The sequence below is a fragment of the Helicoverpa armigera genome, chromosome 1 (assembly GCF_030705265.1).
Source record: "Helicoverpa armigera isolate CAAS_96S chromosome 1, ASM3070526v1, whole genome shotgun sequence".
Taxonomy (NCBI): domain Eukaryota; kingdom Metazoa; phylum Arthropoda; class Insecta; order Lepidoptera; family Noctuidae; genus Helicoverpa; species Helicoverpa armigera.
Window position 1 is genome coordinate 1693424 of NC_087120.1, and position 21874 is coordinate 1715297.

Below are 21874 nucleotides of genomic sequence, written 5' to 3' on the forward strand. Positions count from 1 at the left end.
TTTATATTCTTATTCGACCTGACTTGACTACGACCGGAGTTATAAAATGTTAATAAGCATAGTAATAAGGCCTGAAAATATAGCGACACTTATCTTTAAAAATCCAGATTTAAAATCAGAGTTAATTATAAAAAAGTACAAAATTAGGTGAATTATTATTCCAAATGAACGGCGATGATACTTTTTAACGACTATCCAAAAAGGAGGTCCCTAATTCGGATGTTTGAATTTTTAAGCTTCATCGTAGCTATCCCAGGCCTCCATCTTCATAGCATGAAACGTAACTTATAAACTTCATCCTCTATCAAGACATGCATTTAATAATAAACCTTCGTACCTACAGATAAGACACAAAGTCCTTTGTAGAAACAGAAGCTATCGTTAGGTAAAAATCGATCGTGTCAATTACTCGATTGATCGCGTGTTTATCGATCATAGGATTCTCTTCACACGTTAGCTTAAAACGCGAAATTGACATGCGGTTTGAGAGTCCGTCAATTTACATGTAACGTCATAGAGAGGACTGATATAGTAAGGAAATTACGCACTTTGCACTAAATAAATAAGCATTCAAAAAGAAAATACTTTTTAATTTGATCTTCCGTTATCAATAAGCTGAAAGCTCCCGATAATTACTGCGGGCTACTCTAACCATTGATATATGTACAATATCAATGACTCTAACTAACTCTACTTTTTTCATGTTATTTTGACGGTCTTCTTTACGTATCTTAAAATTTTATTAATTTTAAGTCGTTCCTTTATTTTACGTTAAAAAAGGACCATATTGACAGAACACAGAGATTTACTCAGTAAATAAAGCCTACTAAAACCTAAATCTGTTTAATCTGGTTACTATATGTAGTTCTTCATTTCTAGGGAACATTTGACCGTACAATCTGTATCGAACTTTCCTTACTGCTTTCCTATTGATACTGTCTCCCGAGAGAAGTCAATTTGCCATTATTACGCTAGCAACACTATGGTGCACTAAATATACGATTTTGTTCACATATCGTTTATTCAGTCTAGTCTCGCATAATTGGACGTGTTTAGGCTAATTTATTCTTGTAACCAGTTTTATCACCATAAAAATATAGCCTACCATTCTAGCCTAGCTTTCTAAAAGAAATATTTTTTTGTTTTCAAATTAAAAATTGAATTGATTAAAAAAATAAAAGTAGTTTTCGATTTATATGCCTAATAATTTCTATAATAGCCTATATGCAAGTAATTTACAGTTATTTCATAAAATATTATTATTTATTGGAGACACTTTCTTTTGAATAGTCTTAACCCACCAAAATGAAATAACGACGACAATAACTTTAGTTCCTTTGTGTCAGAATAAAAATTAAGTCTGAACTGAGTGAAAGTGGAAATTGAAAATAAAGCACTTACAAGCGTTTCCCAAATGGATTCTTGAAGGCTACATTACAAGAACATTAATTTAGCATTTCTGAAGATTTTCAATCCCGTTATGGGTGCAGAATAAGGAAGTGTTAAATTCTTACTGACTAAAACCCACCATGTTCCTTCTTAAGCCTTCTTTATATACCAGAGCCGCGGTCACTCTTTCGAACAAACCCGCAGACCAAGTTTTGACACTTTTCGTATTTTTACAAAAGGCTTACTTCTGCAAAGCAAAATTAATTGGTGCAAACTGTAGTCCATCTTATAAAATGTAAAGCCACTACAAGCCACGAGCCACTCGGAGCCACGTAACGGTCACAAAACGAGTATATTTAAGACAACGGGTAGAATCCCGTACGGCCGTCTACGATCCGATACGGTTCGGATGCCGATACATGCGGTTGCTGATCAATTTGGAATAACGGATACGGTTATGTCGTCTAGTGGGATAGCGCGAAATATGTTACGAATACCTTGAATTAGGTGACGTAAGGCTTTGAACCTGGTAGGAATGGTAGGTACCAATAATGCAGCCTTTTAGACTGCTTTATTTAGTGACGAATATTTTCCTTTTAATTAAGTAAGAAAAACTTGGTAATTATTTATGATCCTTCTCGATAGTTGACTCGGTGGTTAATTGGCAGTTCATTTTGAAGGTAATTGTGAAAAGGTAATTGTGAAAATCCAATCAGAATTTTTAGTCAGGTATTTTTTATATCGGCAGGATACCTGACTGTTGTAATGTGTGCACTATCATTCATATCCCTTGTGATTTACAAGCTTTAGCAAACTATCGGCCGACTAATGAAGTTTGTCAAACTGAAACGGTGTAAACTTATAATATTCTACATTGTGCAGACAGGCACATAATTTTCTCTCACTCAACATCACATTAAAAGGTTTGTAGAGTACTCTAACTCAGAATATTGTGGCACATAATTTTCTCTCATTCAACATCAGCAACGAACAGCAATTTAAGAGAATGCCAATACCAAATCACCGTCATTACAATTCAATTTAGCATTGCACATGCACACTGCACATGCAGTCTACCAGTGCATATGATGCACATCAAACGCCTTGTTGCACATGATGACAAATTGGCCACTCAAGCTTCCTAACTGTTGTATTACGTTTTGATGGAATTGTAGGCAAGAGTTCGTTGCCAACCATTCCCAATATTCAATCTATGTATTGTTGCTTATAACTTACTAGCCGTTTCCCCGCGGTTTCACCCGCGTCCTGTGGTAACTACTGCCCGTACCGGGATAAAATATAGCCTATGTTACTCGCAGATCATGTAGCTTTCTAATGGTGAAATAATTTTTAAATTCGGTCTAGTAGTTTTTGAGTTTGTCCGTAACAAACAAAATTTTCCTCTTTATAATAGTAGAAGGTATTGATTTGGGGGCTAATTTCAAAATCCTATCTCTAGTACGCCAATGAACAGATAAATATGATATTGGTAAGACAAAGCCGCGCGGATCGCTCGATTATAAAGTTAATCAACGGTTTCGGAAAGCACGAATAAATTGGTGGATATTTGCCCGGGTAACTGGGTTGAGGAGATCGGAGAGGCAGTCCCTCAAACACTGGTACTCAGCTGCATCCGATAGTCTGGACCAACATAATTGTCAAAAGGCTAGACAGATGATTATTTACTTATAAGAAGAAACCCCCACCCAACTTTGTCACAATAAATAGGCCGATAATCACTCAACACAATAAAGCTGGTTACACACGACTACAGCTCACTTACTCATGCATATGCAGCAAGCATAATGCATGCTGGAAGTGACGTTACCGCAACGATGATAGGGCTTGTGCTCACTCACTGCGTTAACGGTTATCCGTGTGTACTAGGCTTAGGTTACACTGTCTTTAGGGAAATGGACAGATATGTAGTGAGTCTGTGGTTTGTACTAAATTAGGGCAGAACTTAGAATTCTAGTCAGATATTGGCCCATTGGAATAAGGAATACTGGCATTTTTTAACGTTATGTGAAGTTTCACGTAACTTGTATTTTAAAGTTCAATTATTATTGATCAATTCAACATTAAAGTTTTTATTTCCAATAAGCAGACACAGGTTTTTTTATGAACGCACGGTTCCATCGATCTCTCGGGCACTCTTTTCTTACTTTCTTTTCATATCATTGAGAGAAGTCAGAAACTATAAACACTTATACTTCCATGGGTATATGTAGAGCTAAATAAAATAATCACTCATCAAGCATCAGTAAACAAAACGAAATCCTAGTCGCACTCGCCATCATTATAAAATAAACAAACCACGTATAAAATGAAGGCAAACAAACAAACAACCTGCAGACTCCCCATTACGGACCAATTAGTTTTCCTACCTGTCTGCCCCCATACACAGACATAATCAGCTTACATACGAACCAACATTTACTTAGCATTCAATTTTCCATCATTAAATTCTCTTTGCAGCTTATAGCCCTCGCTTAAATCAATATTGTCAATGGCAACCCAATCCCCATGTACTGTTATGTGTCTGGCAACACCGGGGGATGTATAACCCTTGCAAACTATGTACTGGCCTGAGGCTTTGATTGAAATCACGTAACCTAAGTGGACTGTGTTATGCGTGGTAGTAGCAAGTTGTTTTGATTATAATTAACTTAATGAAGTGGTAAATTAATGAACTCAACTACTACTAAATTGTTTCAAAGGACGTTTTTAAAAGCCTTGAACTATCTGCCATCATCATCATCTTCCTGCCCTGTTCCCAAGTCATTTGGGGTCTTTTTCTTCCATTCCTCTCTGTCAGACGTCATACTTACATCCACTCCCTTCTGCTCTTAGCCTTGAATTATCTGTAGACCTGTTTAAAAGCCTTATTAGAAATAAAATTTGTGGCTTCGAGTTTCGAGTAACAAAAGCCAAAAGCCCGCTGTACAACAGGTCGGTAGTGTTCTGACAAGTAATCCACACGAAGATACAAACATACGAGACACATATTAGAAGCTAACATCATCATGTCGCACACAATATTTTAGTTAATTATTTCTTTTAGAAAATAAGTGGACGATTATGTAACAAAAACACTATGCAGTGATATTGACTTAAAACAGTAGCAAACCAAATCTTTCATCCTCAATTTTTTGTCAAGTATCTGTCTAGCCCTTTCTCGACTATTCCCGACAGTCAGTTTTGGAGAACTTTCAGACTAACTGAACGAAGCTTAGGTACTACCAGCATTGTTTTGCAGCCTCTGTTTATTACTGGCACAACTTAGTTAGCTGGCCTTTGTTAAAATTGGTTCTCAGACATTCATCAATATTGAATTATAGCCAGTAGGTACTGCATAATACTATCCATCATGAAAGCATCTCAATTATCCGGTGGCAGCGTGTGAGTGAATACCATTCAGTCCGGTTGGTTTGTGTTAGAGTAATTGCATCGCCGCTGGTCAGGGGGTCCGTTCGACCCCCCATCAGACCCCCTGTCTGCACTGGTACTCGTGTTCAATCAAATCAGACTGTCTATGTGGATAAGCGACTACCTATTTCAGGGAGGATCAACCTTTCGTTTTAAAGTTATTTAAACTTACTATTTATTAATGCAAAAGTTAAGGCATCTGGGTTATCGATTAAAATTGCATTATTGTATGGTAATCATACAATAATGTAAAAAGACTAGATTGTATTTTCTGGTAAAGAAAACTCTTGTAATATTCCTAAAAACTAATTAATGCATCGTATCACATGCATTATGACCTAAACTTCTACTAAAATTACTTCTTTACAACTAAAATTATCTCCTCTAGTGTCGAAAACAAATAAAACAACATTAAAATAAACCCCTTAAATCTCATGTCATGGACTGTAAATTATATTTAAAGTACCTTTTGTTTTACCCTAAAATTGAAACTTTTCCTGACTTCCGTATCAGCCTCGTGACCTATAATGTAAAAATGTTCCAAACTGGGTTGAAGCTAAACAATAGTATTCTCCAATTTGCAAAATAACTCTATAAGGCTTCGTTACGAAACATGGCTCCTGCCAAAAATTCCTATAGAAAATATTTTTGTTCATAGGCTCAAAATAAAATGGCGAATATTTCACAACTTCGAGTTGCCACATCAAAAATAAACAATCAAACTTTGCTTCGTAAACAATTTCAATAGCAACGGTTTTTGTACGTCTTCTCAGAAATCTTTGTAAAATTCCACAAAGTATTTTTCTTTGTATGAAATCAAAGACTTTTGAAGTTTATTTGAATATCACGTTGCTTACAAGCAAGGGAGGCGATTGTCACTTATTTAATTTTCGATGTGGGCGATACCTGCCCACGTGAGTAAGTAAAACATATGTATTTACTACTGCCTGTACTGGGATAAAATACAGCTAAGGGTATATTGCTATCCAACGGTGAAAGAATTTTTCAAATCGGTCCAGTAGTTTTAAAGCCTTTGGGGTAAAAACAAACCGCCATTTTTTTTCTTTTTATCATTTTAGTATGACTTAGTAACTTAACGACGTACGAATTTCATCTTACTGTATTTCGCAATTAACAAAGTGCATGGTGTGTGCATCACGATTGCTGACACTCGCTATATTTTTCCTCGAAATACATTTGATCTATACCAGCTGCCATGGGTAGCTACTAATGGCCACCCTCGTCTTTCTTAAAATACGTAATTATTTGCTAATGGTGACTAGCGATTCTAACAAAGAGATTGCTGTCACTTTATTCCGTATGAAGAAACTGAAGAAACTATATCAAAAATGAAATGTTGGAAGAATTATAATGTTGGAAGACAGCAATAATCTATCATTAGGTACTCTTTCAAGAGTAGGCGAAGTAGTTCGTTATCTAACCTTTTAGAAGTCCAAACATCAAAATGCAGATAAATTAATCATAGTTTTAATCCAACTATCGCTTAAAAGGTTGTGCATCCCAGCACCATGTTTCACCCCCTTCGAAATTTGATTTCCAGCTCAGACAGGTAGCTAGTGGAGTCTGTGAGGGGGGTGGGAGGGGGTGGCAAGGGAATTTAATATTGTCAAATTAACTATTGAATGTACTCTCCACCCGGTGGGGTCAGTCTGCCCCCCTATAGTCGCCATGTTTGAAGCCTAAAAGCAGACTGCTCTATAGAACTATGGCTGTACGGAAATGCAATTATTCTGTAAATCAATTAATTTGTGTGTACCGTGTTTGGACGTGGTTCTCGATAATTAAATTGATGTTCAGGTTGCAGTGTTTATTTTGTAATTGAGATGGAGGATGAGTAATAATTAAATTGTCAATGAATGATTAAATTGTAATAGACAGTTTTGGAACTGTCCAAAGCAATTTCAAAAAACCTTTTTTTTTCTTATCATCGTCAAGTATAATGTACCTTCCCAACTAAAGCTACTATACCCCATTTTAAGTAGGTACTTAACTATGTAACCCAACTTACTTTGATCTGTAATAGTAATTAATTTCGATACTAATGTAATATAATTTTAGACAGATACTGTGTAACAATTAGGTACATAATTATCTCTGTTGCTGTTGAGCTTTGCGAATTGTTTGTTAAACAATATTCTAGCGTTATACAATTGCATTTTGCGAGAGTTTGAATTCTACATTATTTATATTTGGTGCTTTATCTGTGTAATTAGACATTAAAATCTAACATTATTTTTACAAAAGCAGTCCTCATTCTGTTACATAGTCACTGTCCCTTCAACGTCATTAACGATCAATATAATTCCATTTTAAAGGGACGTATCTCTCTATCCTTCCTTGTGAACACCATCAGTTGAACCACCTGTTCTGTTCCAGGAGTGACAGCAGCAGCCAATACTGGATGGGTGCAGTTCGGGACCCTCAAGATCCTGCAAACTGGAAGTGGGTGAACGGCAATGACGTCACAGTATCCTTCTGGAACGCTCCGGGCGGGGGTGAAGGATGCGCCCGCTTTGACGGCAGCAAGGGGTGGCTGTGGGCCGACACTGATTGCCAAGCGAGACTCAACTATATCTGCCAGCACCGTAAGTCCAATTTCGCTTGTTTACCTGCGAACTGCAGAACGTCATAGGGTTGTTGCTAAGCTAGTTTGTACCCTATCTATACGGGCTAAGGATTATTTTAGAATGGTGCTTTTGCGAAATGATGCATATATCAGATTTTGTTCTAGTGTTTTCTCTCATTCTTGGTCGAGTCTGCAGGGTGCAGGTGCTATGCGATGCTCAGCAATATACTCATTTGGCTTATGCAATTTCTTAACCATGCGAATTTGTTTACAAATATTTATAATGTGTAGTCATTTGTTCTTGCGAATTTAACAGGTGTTAGGGTGTATTTATATTACAAATCTTTTTATTATGTAATCCTTATGTACGTGGGTGGCTATATAGGATCCAAGATGATTTCTTAGGAAAAAATCGGTCTTTATATAGGTACTTGATTAAATGAGTTATTTATTTCCTTTGTAAAATATAACTTAACAAGATTGTAACATGAAGGTTGCGAACAGATTTAGAGCAAGTGCTCGTATGTATATCAGTATATTTAGATAGGTTAGTTAGAGGGTACTATTTTAAAATAGAATATTGCTGAATGATCATAAATTACTGAGTATAAGTCCTTGTAAAACGACTATTTTTATTAGCAGTTTCACCGGCGTCATTTGCAAACTTTTTCGCAAACCATGATAAAGTAGTATATCTAGCCTTCTTCTACAAGTGGGTTGCTGTTCCTAGCGCATTCAAGAACCAACAAAACGTATTCTATTAGTATAGATTACGCTACAAAAATACCTAACACGTATAGGCACTAATGCTCGCGATTTTAAGGCCCACTTTCATTATTTACGGATAAAGTGTCAGTCAATTATCTGATTTAGAAAGCCAGATAAAGGCTTGCGAAACATAAAGTATAGTTTATCTCTCAGATAAGTTCCGTTCATCAGACTCTATCAATAAATAGTGAAACTGGCCATAAATCACATAAGAAAACATATCTATAGTTCATAAGATCCTAAACTGACGTTTCCTTTTCTTCTCAGAGCCGAAAGCCTGTGGTCGTCCTGAACAGCCGCCGAACTCCACAATGGCAGCTGACAGCTTCGAGGTCGGAGCCTCCGTGGAGTACTCCTGTGATGATGGCCACCTCCTGGTCGGGCCTACCGTGAGGACCTGTCTCGATACTGGGTTCTATGATGAGTTCCCGCCTGTTTGTAAACGTGAGTAGCTGTTTTTTATGGTGAAAATAAATCTTGAGGGCATTTCTTTGAGACTTAACAATTGACTTTGATTACTTCTGATATCTAGATAGAATTATTGCAAACTTCATCCCTTAGAGTGATCGTAATTTTGACTTTATTTTATTTTCATACTGGGTATACATACAGAGTAGGTAAGGCGTGGTCAAGCTGAAAAACAAATTGCTAAGCAAAATTCTCTCAAATCTGTGGCGTCTTACATATTTGATTGGCATACTTAATCCTATACCTACAAATTGCAAAGTGAAACCTACTGAAATCTAAGGCGTCTCATATTAGTTTCACACATTAAATACCCCTTCCTTCTTGGCAGTCGGGTAAAAAATGTAAGAAACTAAAACTATTAAGACTACTTACTAACTTGTATTTATTTACTCAGGGATCGAATGCGGCTTCCCAGCTGAGATTCCTCACGGCTCGTACCAGCTCATGAACTCTTCAGTGTCCTACCTGTCACATGTCCAGTACTCCTGCGAGGCTGGCTACGAGATGGTGGGCAGGTCTCGACTGGTCTGCGATATCGACGAGAGGTGGAACGGACCACCGCCTAGATGTGACGGTAAGAGCTTTAAATAACTTTTTTATGGGCAATCATCAAATGACCCCTCCCCCACCTCGCTGTGCAGCGTGAGCTTCTTAGCCCACCAAGTTTGACACTTAGGATGCTTACATAAAGAAACAGGTTTCCGGTACAGACAAATCTGTACGGGTAGGTACCGATCAGTGCAGGCATAATATTTCAATACAATCATATTCACTCATTTATAAAGAAACAAGTTGTAACTTACCTGTTTCTTACCTGACTAAAATCACCACGCATGTATAATAGCGATTTCAGACTCTGTAGTTCAGGTTTCCTCGATACGTTTTCCTTCGCCATTAATCAGTTGGTGATCAACATATCTCAGAACTTTCAACACAAACTTAGCTTTCCATTACAATTCGTAAGATAAATTCTTCAGTGCTTCAGAGAACACATTTACTCCAAAGACGTTCACCCTAACGCATCATACACAGCTAATAAATCTCGCATAGTAAATGAACCAACTTCCTGCAATAGACCACTTACAAACCAGCGGTTAGTTTTGTCCCCGTGGGAACTAGAAGCCCCCTTCTCAACTCACGGCAAGATATTATAATAATTATTGAAACTGCAGAAACAATTAAACGCGACGGCGACGACCGTATCGCGACTGCACGACAATTAGTCGCAATTATGTGTCGCATCTAGAAACGCGATGTACACTTGAAAACAAAAGTTATTAATTTTTTCGGAATATTTTTATGTCGTTATGGGGACGAACTAAGAAAAAGGTGGGAATTTTATTCGATTACCGTGGAAATTATTGATAAACGAATCATTTTTTTTTTTCGTTTAGTTGTATCTTTGGTACGTGAAGTTGAGGCCTGAACTGTTGTTAGTTTTAAGTGTAGTCAACTAGAGACCCATAATTTCGGCATGTCTGTGCGTACATTCGCGGATAATCTTAGTGACAAGCACTAGAAAGCTGAACTTTCGTACCGATGTACATATATCAATCACACACTAATTACAATTCAAAGCCACCAAGACCAAATAATTACTTCAAATTGCTAAAAAAACTCTGCAATTGTTTACAATGATTTGTTGATGAGTGTACAAGACAGCACAATGATATGGATTTTTAACATGTAGGCTCAGCAGTGAGCGGCTTTCTTACGTGAAGCCATTGTCAAGTGGGTCACCGCGAATACAGGAGAATATTAGCTATTGAAACTTTAAAATTGTGTTACACCATTTAACTTGAAGGTTCCCCGCCCGCTTCTGACTTTTTATAGGACTGTCTGACTGGGATTTTCTGACACCTTTTCTCAACCAATCACACCTTTCCAACAATTGATGGTGAGATATCATAAAAAAATACCAAAATACATATTATATGACAGTACTTTGGAGAATGTTAAGCTATAAATACCTGTAATACCTGTGTTACGGATTTCGACACTTGTTGCATACTTAAGGTGAATAATATGATAGTGTCGTGGAGGATAAGGTTTTGTAATATGCAAAACGGTTAAGTTTAAAGGCAAGTTCGTTTAGATAAGGATAAATATTAAGCGATAATCGTATCGCAACAAAAAAATTCAAATGGGAATAACTAGGCGAAAACAACCATAGCTGTAACTAAACTAACATTTATCTTTTTTAGTGACCATTAATATTTGCCATTTCTAAAGACTAGAAAAATAAATCAATTAACTTTATAATTCCAAGTTTTTAACGTTCAAAGCCCTCAGACATTCGACTTGATAAGTCCAGAATGAATCGAACTTTAACCTAAGTCCAGACAGTTCGAGTGTCAGCCAAAGATAGCCAACTAGCTTGGGAATTGCGAAAACTGCAGTCTAACTATCGACCGGCCCTCCCGACTATAATTAGGCAGATTTTAACCCTTGTCATTTGTCTAGACTTCCCCAACTATGTTGGGGTCGGCTACCAGTCTAACCGGGTACAGCTGAATATTAGTGTTTAACCCTTGTGCACTTCACTACATAGTATAACGTTTGAACGCTTAAATCTTCAAAACTAAGCGCCCGATTTCATGCGTTTTTTAAATAGAGTGATTAAAGAGGTTTTTTATATTTAATAACATCTATCAAATAGTGGGGAAATACTGTTATCCCGTGTGAATCCTTAGCAGGTCGCTAGTACCTACTAAATAAGTATTAAAAAGATATTTGTTTTCTCCAGTGGTGCAGTGTGAAGACCCGCCACCGGTGCTGAACGGGCGCGTCGCCCTGAGTCACAACGCCTCCGTGTTCGGTTCCCTGGCAGAGTACTCTTGTACTAAAGGATTCAAGCTGCTCGGACCAAAGAGGATTGCTTGCCTAGCCAGTGGTCTATGGGATAAACCAGCTCCCATCTGTCAACGTAAGTAACCTCCTCATTTTAAATAAACTAGAAATAAGGGAGACTAGGTCTTAAATCAAACGCCATTCTGTATTCATTTAATATTCATTTCATAAACACATATAATTTTCTACCTACTTATAACATTCCAACTTGAAACAATAGACATTTTTTTGAGAATTTGGTTATAACAGACGATAATATGAAATGTGAATGTTCAACAGTGAGTTATAATTTCGTTAATAGAATACATGAATACATAGGTGTTCCAAAATACGAGGAATACAGATCACAGTAACAACAATGTATAGAAAAAGGTTTTGTAAATAACATCATCTCAAAGACTTATAAAGTAACAAGGGAATAGACATTTATCACGAATAATTAACAACAATGATGGAGATGCGCGGGAGTCACACTGGGAGGGACTACGACAACACCGAGACAGCCGCATCGTCGATGGCTGATCATATTTAGTGCGAGTACCCGCCGTGGCGCTCGTCTTGCTCGGTTCCAAAATCAGGAGAGTCAGGATCCGGATATCCAAAATCGTCATCATCAGAATCCGAGGAGATGTATCTGCCTTTAGACTCCAGGATCTCTCGCACCATTCTATCCAAGTCGGCGTCGCCTCTGATGGCATACTGGATGTGTCGCGCGGTGATGCGCCTCTGGCCGTACTCCCGCGCCAGATCGCCGCCCATCGTCACCACCTCGGCCGTCAAGTACTCCAGCACAGCGGAGAAGTACACAGCCGAAACGATGGAGCAGTAAATTCCAGGCGGAGCCCTAGTATTCAGCGAACGTTGCATCTTTCCCACAGGGAAGTTGAGGCCGGCCCTCGCTGACGGCGACCTGGCTCGTCGCTGCAGGCTGGGAGGTATCCCCGGTTTCTTGAAAACGCCAGACGTCCCGCTCCCGTCTCTTCCTCCATCCATTATCATGGATGAAGCAATAGATCAGTGATAAAGATTCTTGGAGGTGGTATGTGAGTCGTTGCAAAGAACGTCTCGATCCGGGAAGATGACAGATGATACTGGAGGCTGGAGGAGCGAAGGTGTTGGCGCATGCGCTGTTGGGGCGCGCAGGCGACGGGCGGTGGTGTGAGGCAGCGTCCTCCCCACCCCACGCCCACACAACCAGTCTATTTCAATTCTGGGAACTTCTGATTGCTACGTAACTCTTTTAAACAGAATTTACTTACAGTAGTCGGGAAATGTAGTTGTTAATTTTCATCCTGTTTATATTGCAACTATAATTGTAATAACATGCGACTTTGCTCGCGTAATTATTTAAAATGCCGAGAAGACCGGTTTTGCATCGCTCCTCTAGTAGAAGGCCAAGCTTAGGGGGTGGCCACAAGACACTTAGTGGAGAGAACGCATTTGTCTTGTGCCCGTACTCAGTTTGCTAATACCAATATAGAGAACTGAATTTGTTCATATATTGTATAAAACTAAAATGTATATTTATGTCAGACTTTAAGGTACTTTAAACAAGTAATGGTTGGTTGGAGTGTGTAAATTTTTTCTAATAAAAGAAAATGGAAAAGTTTGAAGTAAACAACTATTTTTAGATTTTCTTTGTTATGGAGCGGAAAACTTAGATGTGTGTGTAAGGGTGGAATTTTTTACCGGAAACACGTTTCTTTGTTTGTTTCTTTATTTTAAATACGAACGGGGTCAAAAAGTTGGGGGAACATGAAAGGTTTTCCTTGACGATTTTTCCAGAAAGCTTCGCATAACCTTTTAAAATTTATTTTTAAACACCCTTAATTTCCTTGTTATAGAAATTGGGTGGACAAATTTAAATGCTTTTGACTACCCTTATTCAAATCACCAAGCAATTCACATTAACACGTTTTTATCAATTTTGCTCTTTATAACTTACCCATATCGATTCAAATCTCACCAACCATTTCCTCTCATTCTAGCCGAAGAACGACCTACAACAACCACGCAACCTACAACCACCAGCCCAGCAGCAACCACGACTGCTTCCACACCAACCAGCCCCCGCCTCGTCTTACCAACGAGGCCGAGAACATCTCCTCGGCCCCTCTCCTCACCTACACCCTTCGCGACCGTGACTGCCGAACCTCCAAGGAGACTGCGACCAAAGACCACGACGGAACGAGTGACTACCAGGAGTTACGAACGTCCTCCAGAGAGGAAGGTGACCGTGCCTGATAATCAGGACTCGCCGACCAGTCATGTGCCGCATATTATTGTGGCCAGCCATCCGAGAGAGAATCAGGTAATTGTGGCACTTTTTTAATTGTTATTTTCAAATGAGCGTCCTTGTATGCTCTGCCGTGTAGCGACGGCTTAAGAATACATATGTCGCTACCCCTTCTTCCAGTGGGTGTCGTAGAAGTCGACTAATGGAGACAATTGCACCGAACACCAGTGCGAGAGAAGGAAAACTCGAAAAAAAACCCTCTATCAACCCGTCTGGCCAGCGTGATAGCAGTAGGCTAAATACCTCCATGAGCAGCACAAAAAAGCCACGGCCCCTAGTTCCCGGCAGTCCCGCTATTCCCGGTCACGGTGGCGACCGTGGTTACGGCGGGGCAGGGGGTGCGAAGAATCTCCGGGTTACGGGAGGCCACCAAACAAAACTGACTCTGGCGACGTACAACGGCCGCACGCTACGGCTTGACTCGCATCTGGCGCAACTCGAGGTGGAACTTGGGAAGATTAGGTGGCACATATTAGGGTTATGTGAAGTTCGAAGAGAGGGGGAGGACACCATAACCCTCGAATCAGGTCACCTAATGTACTTCCGAGAGGGAGACCAACAATCCCAAGGTGGCGTTGGGTTTCTGGTTAATAAGTCCCTAGCTGATAACGTTGTGGAGGTGTCTAGTGTGTCGAACAGGGTAGCGTACCTTATCATAAAGCTCACCGACAGGTATAGCCTCAAGGTAGTGCAAGTGTACGCACCGACCTCGACACATTCAGACGATGAAGTGGAGGATATGTTTGATGATATATCAAGGGCCCTCCACTTCACTACAAAGACCCATTACACCGTTGTCATGGGGGACTTTAACGCTAAAGTGGGAGTACAGATTTGCGGCGAATCGGCAGTAGGATCCCATGGATTTGGAAGCAGGAATCATAGGGGCAAATGCTCGTCAACTTCCTCGAACGCGAGGGGCTCTTTTGATGAACTCCTTTTCAAAAGCAGCCCCAAAGGAAGTGGACGTGGCAAAGCCCCGACACTATGACTAAAAATGAGATTGACTTCATCATGACGAACAAGAAGCACATATTCAGAGACGTCTCCGTGATCAATAGGTTTAATACCGGTAGCGATCACCGACTTGTCCGAGGCTCTCTGAATATCAACTTCAAGGCCGAACGTTTCCGTCTGATGAAGGCCAGGCTCCGACCAACACTGCTCCAAACCATGACAGGATCCGAAACGTTCCAGTCAAATTTGGAGAACCGATTTGCCGCCGTGGAAACCACAACAGACGTTAACCAGAACCACGAATATGTGGTTCGGATCCTCAGGGAGGAAGGTTCGAGATTCTGTAACATGCAGCGTAAGGGCAAGAAATCAAAGCTTTCGGAAGAGACATTAGGGCTTATGAAGAAACGACGTGAAAACCCGCCTGTCACTTCGTCAGCTAAGCGGGCTCTAAACCAAGAGATCAACAAGCACGTACGACGCGACCTCCGGTGCTCCAATACTCTTGCCATTGAAAGAGCAATTGAGCTGAATCGGGGTCAAAGGTGTTCGTACAATCTCTTGGAAGAAGCCACTTGACGAAGCTGACCACAACAAGTGGAGAAGTCGTTTCTTCGGTGCCGGCAGTCCTTTCGGAAGTGGAAAATTTCTATGGCCGGTTATACGCATCGCATGCATCTCGACCTGATCCCGGAAATGAGGATTCTAGAGCCACATTAACACGCCATTTCACCGAAGACCTGCCAGAAGTCAGCAGTGGCGAAATCGAGATCGCTCTGAGACAGCTCAAAATGGAAAAGCCCTGGCGAGGATGGCATTACAACAGAGCTTTTAAAAGCAGGAGGTAAGCCCGTACTGGGGAGCTCCAGAAGCTTTTAATGCCGTCCTGTTTGAAGGAGAACTCCAGAGGCGTGGAGTAGGAGTGTTGTCGTCCTGTTCTTCAAAAAGGGAGACAAAACCCAGTTGAAGAACTATCGACCCATTTCCCTCCTAAGCCACGTCTATAAGCTGTTCTCAAGAGTGATCACGAACCGACTTGCGCGAAGACTCGACGAATTTCAACCACCGGAGCAGGCTGGGTTTCGGAGCGGATACGGCACCATAGACCACATCCACACAGTGCGGCAGATTATACAGAAGACCGAGGAGTATAATCAGCCCCTGTGTCTAGCATTTGTGGACTATGAGAAGGCCTTTGACTCGGTTGAAATCTGGTCTGTTCTGGAGTCCCTGCAGCGTTGTCAAGTAGATTGGCGATACATCCAAGTGATGAGATGTCTCTACAAAGCCGCTACAATGTCCGTCCAAGTACAGAATCAGCAAACAAGGCCCATACCGTTGCATCGAGGAGTGAGACAAGGGGATGTTATTTCCCGAAACTGTTCACTAATGCAATGGAGGATATGTTCAAGACGCTGAACTGGAAAGGACGCGGCATCAACATCAATGGCGAACACATCTCTCACTTGAGATTTGCTGACGATATCGTCATCATGGCGGAAACGCTGCAGGACCTACAACAGATGCTTAACGACCTGGCTGAATCTTCTCTACGCATCGGCCTACGGATGAACTTGGACAAAACCAAGGTCATGTTCAATGAACATGTTCTACCGGAACCGATTGCGATACACGGCGCCGTTCTCGAAGTTGTTCGGAAATATGTATACCTCGGGCAGACATTGCAGTTAGGTAGAAACAACTTTGAGGACGAGGTGAATAGGAGAATTCAGTTGGGTTGGGCTGCATTTGGGAAGCTACGTCGAGTCCTAACATCGTCGATTCCACAGTGCCTAAAGACAAAAGTCTTCAATCAGTGCGTCCTACCTGTCATGACTTACGGAGCCGAAACGTGGACACTGACGGTACGGCTGGTCCACAAGTTTAAAGTCGCTCAGCGGGCTATGGAAAGAGCTATGCTCGGCGTTTCTCTGAGGGATCGCATCAGAAATGAGGTAATCCGTCAGAGAACCAAGGTCATCGACATAGCCTACCGAATCAGCAAGCTGAAGTGGCAGTGGGCTGGCCATATTAGCCGAAGAACCGATAACCGTTGGGGTAAACGAGTTCTAGAGTGGAGACCGCGCCTCGGCAAACGTAGTGTAGGACGTCCTCAGGCACGGTGGAGTGATGACTTGCGCAAGACGGCTGGCAGGAGCTGGATGCGAGAAGCCGAAAATCGATCTCAGTGGCGTGCACTTGGAGAGGCCTATGTCCAGCAGTGGACTGCGATAGGCTGATGATGATGTCCTTGTATGCTAATAATAAAATTAGGCTTTTGACATAGACTTGCTTAATATTGTATTAAGATGATGAAAATGTTATTGCAGAATGTTCTAACCAGGGTCAAAACCTACCTGTTACGTACTTCAACTGGTAGTCGTATAATTTACCAAAGAGTTAAATATTTTTGACCGACAAAAAAATGTGAAATATTTACAAATAATTACAAATACTTGTTTACAGTCAAGGCATCACTGATAGACTGAATAATCTATATGTACTACAATTATATAAAGCTTTTATTAAATATTAATCTCCAACTTACCTTTTCATTATTTTCTATTATAACACCTTTAGATCGTCGGTAACGGCAACAATATAAGAGCAGAACAGACCCCTCGCGTGAACGTCCCACAACCAGTGGACGGCGAGCGACGGGACCCCGTTGGGGCCCGCCTGAACATCGGCGCAGTGGTAGCCCTGGGCGCCTTCGGGGCCCTGGTGTTCCTCATCGCCATCATCACGACCATAGTCATCCTTGTCCGAAGGTAAGAACTTATTTCAACTCAAGTAGGTAATAGACAATTGTAGAAGGTGTTGAGGAAGCTTTTTATTTAGGGGGAATATTTTTAATTTAGATAGAATGATTTTTAGAGAGTCATTTTGGTAGATTATCCGATGAATTATGGTGGCAACCCCAGTCGGGTAGTACCTTAAAGTTTACGTATTTTTTAACGAAAATTAAACTTAGCAGTGACTCAAAGACATGTCATCCTATGAATCTATACAACTATGGAGGTACATGCTGCTTTGCAGTTACAAGTACACATTATCCGGAAATTAGGTCATATTAGCTGGTGTTCCTAAATAACTTAATTTTAGTAGATATTCTTGAAGTAAACATCATACTTTTAATTTAACGCTGCTTGAAGTACCTACCTATCATATTATTATATATCAGTAGATATTAACAACAGGTAATCCAGCTTTTAAAAACAACTAATCTTACAATCAAAGCGTATCTAATACTTGCTCATTATTTCATAAATCTAATCTCCTAGATATTCTTTAAACTTACCTAACGCTAATCTGAGCTTAAATACTGAGTACTTCGTATTACAACTCTCACATAGATACAACTTACATAGGTTCATTTTTAATAGCCTTCATTTATTTGCCACGTAGATTTAGGCCCCGACTCAACAAAGTGGTGTGGAGCGGAGAAGATTATAAACAACCGATAGAATTTCTCCATCCAGCGAAAGTCGCGATGTTTGGATAACGAAATTATATTTGTTGTTTAATTTCTCCGCTCCGCAGTCTGGGCCTAAGGTCTTCAATAGCCTTCAACCGAATTAAACAAATAAAAGTGACACCATTACATTACTCAAGTTATGACCGTCAAGCGACTGGGCAAAAAGCACACAAACTTTAGGAGAGGTTTACGTCCTACAGTGGAATTTCAATAGTTAATAATGACGACAACTACATGAGTGATTGATACACCAGCGGAGGGCCGAAGAGGCCACCGCCGGCGGTGCGCGAGCTCCCCTCCCGGTGGTACACGCTCTTGGCCCTCCCCTTCCCCGACCAGCAAGTCGGACGGAGGGAGTTCGCCCGAACTCACCGCCACACGCATCGGGCCGGACACTTCTCCAACCCGTTATAGCCAGTGCGTTTTGTTAAGGTACCACGTTGACATGGTGGTTGACCACCCGCGTTTAGTTTTTCAAGATGGCCGTTGGCGCCAAAGTTTGACAGATGCCATTTACTTGACATTTTTTAAATATTTTTGGTAGTATTTCTCGTTATTTTGATTGTGTTATATGTAGATAGTATTTGTATTGTTGTGTTTAACCAACCACCATGTCATCGCTACACGCACCGGGATTTGGAAAGCACGCCATGTTGAATCACGTTTTGGCAAAACTCGTAAATGTTCTACAAGAAGTACACTACACAGCTTCACAAATGGATGTTCAGGAGTCTTATATACTCGGGACACTTCTCACAGGCAATGCCTAGTCCACGTTTACACTCGCTCGACTTTATAAAGTCAGTCACGCACAAAGACAATGCTTCGCGCCAAGCGACACCGATTTATTTTAAAAATATCGCAATTATTACCTTCTACACCAAGCACTTGTAAATATTCATGTTTTATTATTGTATCACAAACACGAGTGTTCTAAAATATTTTTAAAGGGCAGGAATTTAGGTACTTTTGATATAACCGTATTAAGTAAATAACAACAAAGACATCTGGGACTGTTTCTAAACGAGTTCACTTCGAAAGATACCTATTTGGAAAAATGTATTCCTATCATGGACCAAAATTTTTTTCAGATATCACAAAGATACCTTCTCCTAAGATTATAAATATTTTTAACTTTCTGTACATTAAAACCCCATTCACATCAAAGCACAACACTACTAAACAAACATAAATCATTAGCAGGAAGCACAACGACGGCAAGCGGTACCGACACCACGTGTCCCCTGACTGCAACACCGTCGGCTCCCTGGACTCCTCGTCCTCCGAGTCCAGGAGTGGCCTCAACCGGTACTACCGCCAGGCCTGGGAGGAACTACACGAGGCTGCTGGAGCGAAGCACGCGCACCGCCGTCACGATCGCGAAGCCCCGAAAGATGGCTCGGAACTCGTAGTGTCAGACGTGTACCCTGCTCCCCACGCGAGGGACAAGAGGCGACACCACCATCATCATCATCATCGTGAACAAAGGCACCAGGACTGGCACTCCCCCCATCGCCCCCACCATAATCATAAGCCTAGGTATTAAGCTGTTATACGAGTATGTGTCGACGGATATTTTAACCTGAACGTGTGACTGGATATGGATGATAGATTTTGAATTTCAAGCCCTTTTGCATCGTTGTTCACTTAATATTTTTCATTTATTATTTTGCTATCGTTTGAAGTTATATTTTTAGGCCTTGGCCATACATTTAATGAGATGTAATGCAAGTTATATTTCTATAAAAATCAGTTTTAGTTGATGAATCAGAACTGTGATTTGAATAATTCCGTCCGTCGACCATAATTTCAGGAGTGTAAAAAGAACTTGTAAATGACAATGATATACCTATTTAATTTATTCCATTTTCTTTAAAGTTATCCATCTTGGCATTAAAGTGCACTGATTATTCAAATATTCCGTGTAAAGGAACGGTAGCGTATAAGCGTACAACTGAACGTGACCTAACAAAATGTACCAAATAGCATTACTTGTAATTTCTTTTATATACTTAATATTATTTATATTTGGATAATATTGGGGCATACATGACTTCTTGATGAGTTTTAAATCTCATAAAGACAGTTGTTACTGAAGTTGCTCATATATTTATATGGTTGGAGGTTGAGCTCCTAGGTTCTATATGACAATTTATATTTTTATAGATATTCATACTCTGTAATACCTAACTTATATTCAGTATTTTATGGTATAACTTTCCTGCTTCGACTATGATTACCTTGATCTTTTCTTAATATAATCATAAATATCGTATTATTTCATATTTCAAATTTATAACGTAGTTCGTAAGCAGTTATGAAGTTTTGTACATAATTATTTTAGCAATGTAAGTACATAAGATAAGATTGAAGATAATCATTGTTTCTGCTCTAATTTTCCCGTCTGTTTTGTATTAATGTTTGTTAATAAATTATTTAAGTAGTTAAGAACCTGTGAAAATGTGTCCGTTAGTAGTTTCGGTATGATTCTAATTTTTATTGAGATTATGACGCGTCTGCTATGGTGGCTGACAATACTGGCTGTACATGAAAGGCTATGCTCCGAAATTAATCTTTCTCTTGTTTCATCAGTACAATATGGTAAACAAAAGCTACAGTTAAATATGGCGCCGATTTTCATCACGCACAGACCAGTAGCTACTGAGATTAATTTCATAGCACAACTATACTGTCATGGCTTTTTAATTCTTAAATTGCAAATTAAAAAGTTTATGCTGACTGAAAGTGACAAATTCTATGTTAATGACTGATAATTCACGGTTGGCAACACCGCGCTCTTTTTACCTGAAATTAGACAAATAGTCTACAGTACCTAACAAATTACAACGATTTTTCAATACAGATCATGGCTCTCTCCTAAAATTTCTCCATTACAAAATCTACTATGTATGGTACAAAGTAATTTAAAATATACGACAGTTCTAAAATATCAGTACAAGTCGATATCGACGGGTGCTTTATTAAAAATGGAAAAAAGTAATCTAATGTGCCATCGCAAAGGCAGACAGAACGTAGGGAGTTCACAGTTTGGTTATTATTTTAATTTATTATAAACTTAGGTATTAATAAACTAGTTTTTATTTATGTAAATATTATATACCTAACAAAAACATTGACAAAGTATTTTGCTCAATACTACGAATTAAAAATTATTATTAAACAGACTGATTGTAAAACGAGAAACATCGACAAACGAATTCCTTATTATTTGTTCCGAAAGTAAATTATTTTATAAGAATATATTAGCATTGTATAGCGTCACTATTGAATGTCAAATTTTTATCGATACTTAATAATTCCGAATCATGCTAGTATTAAACTTTGTGATAATTGAAAATGTCTTGTTTTATTGTCTGAATCGTGGTAAGTTGAATCACGGTGTCACAGATGACAGTCACTATGCAAGCAAATATTCTTCAATATAATCTTTATAATAGTGATTACATTTTTGGAATCTATATAAGTGTATGGAAACATGAAAACAGTTTGATCAGAACGTCAGACTCGAGAAATGATCAGAAAAGTTAACTCTAGCATGTATGCTGGCTCCTCGAAGAGTTAAGAACAGTAGCTTTCTTCATTCCACATCAGACAATAGTTTTGTGACACATCGCTTGCAAAATTAGCAATC

At 39.7% G+C, this 21874-nt stretch overlaps 1 protein-coding gene across 3 annotated transcripts in view; it reads left to right on the plus strand.

Moving 5' to 3' along the window:
• The window catches only part of LOC110382350 (uncharacterized), a 67560-nt gene extending 45985 nt beyond the window's left edge, over positions 1-21575 (plus strand). Inside the window, exons 5-12 of one of the 3 annotated variants that reach the window (XM_049838614.2) lie at positions 7216-7424; positions 8441-8617; positions 9036-9215; positions 11388-11567; positions 13480-13802; positions 17325-17515; positions 18477-18639; positions 19426-19564. In XM_049838614.2, coding sequence (XP_049694571.2) covers positions 7216-7424; positions 8441-8617; positions 9036-9215; positions 11388-11567; positions 13480-13802; positions 17325-17515; positions 18477-18636 — 1420 coding nt within the window. In that variant the 3' untranslated portion in view covers positions 18637-18639; positions 19426-19564. Of the gene's footprint in view, positions 1-7215; positions 7425-8440; positions 8618-9035; positions 9216-11387; positions 11568-13479; positions 13803-17324; positions 17516-18476; positions 18640-19422 lie in introns of all 3 variants that reach the window. The other 2 variants (XM_049838599.2, XM_049838606.2) reach the window with 2 other exon arrangements.
• The last annotated feature ends 299 nt before the right edge of the window (positions 21576-21874 follow it).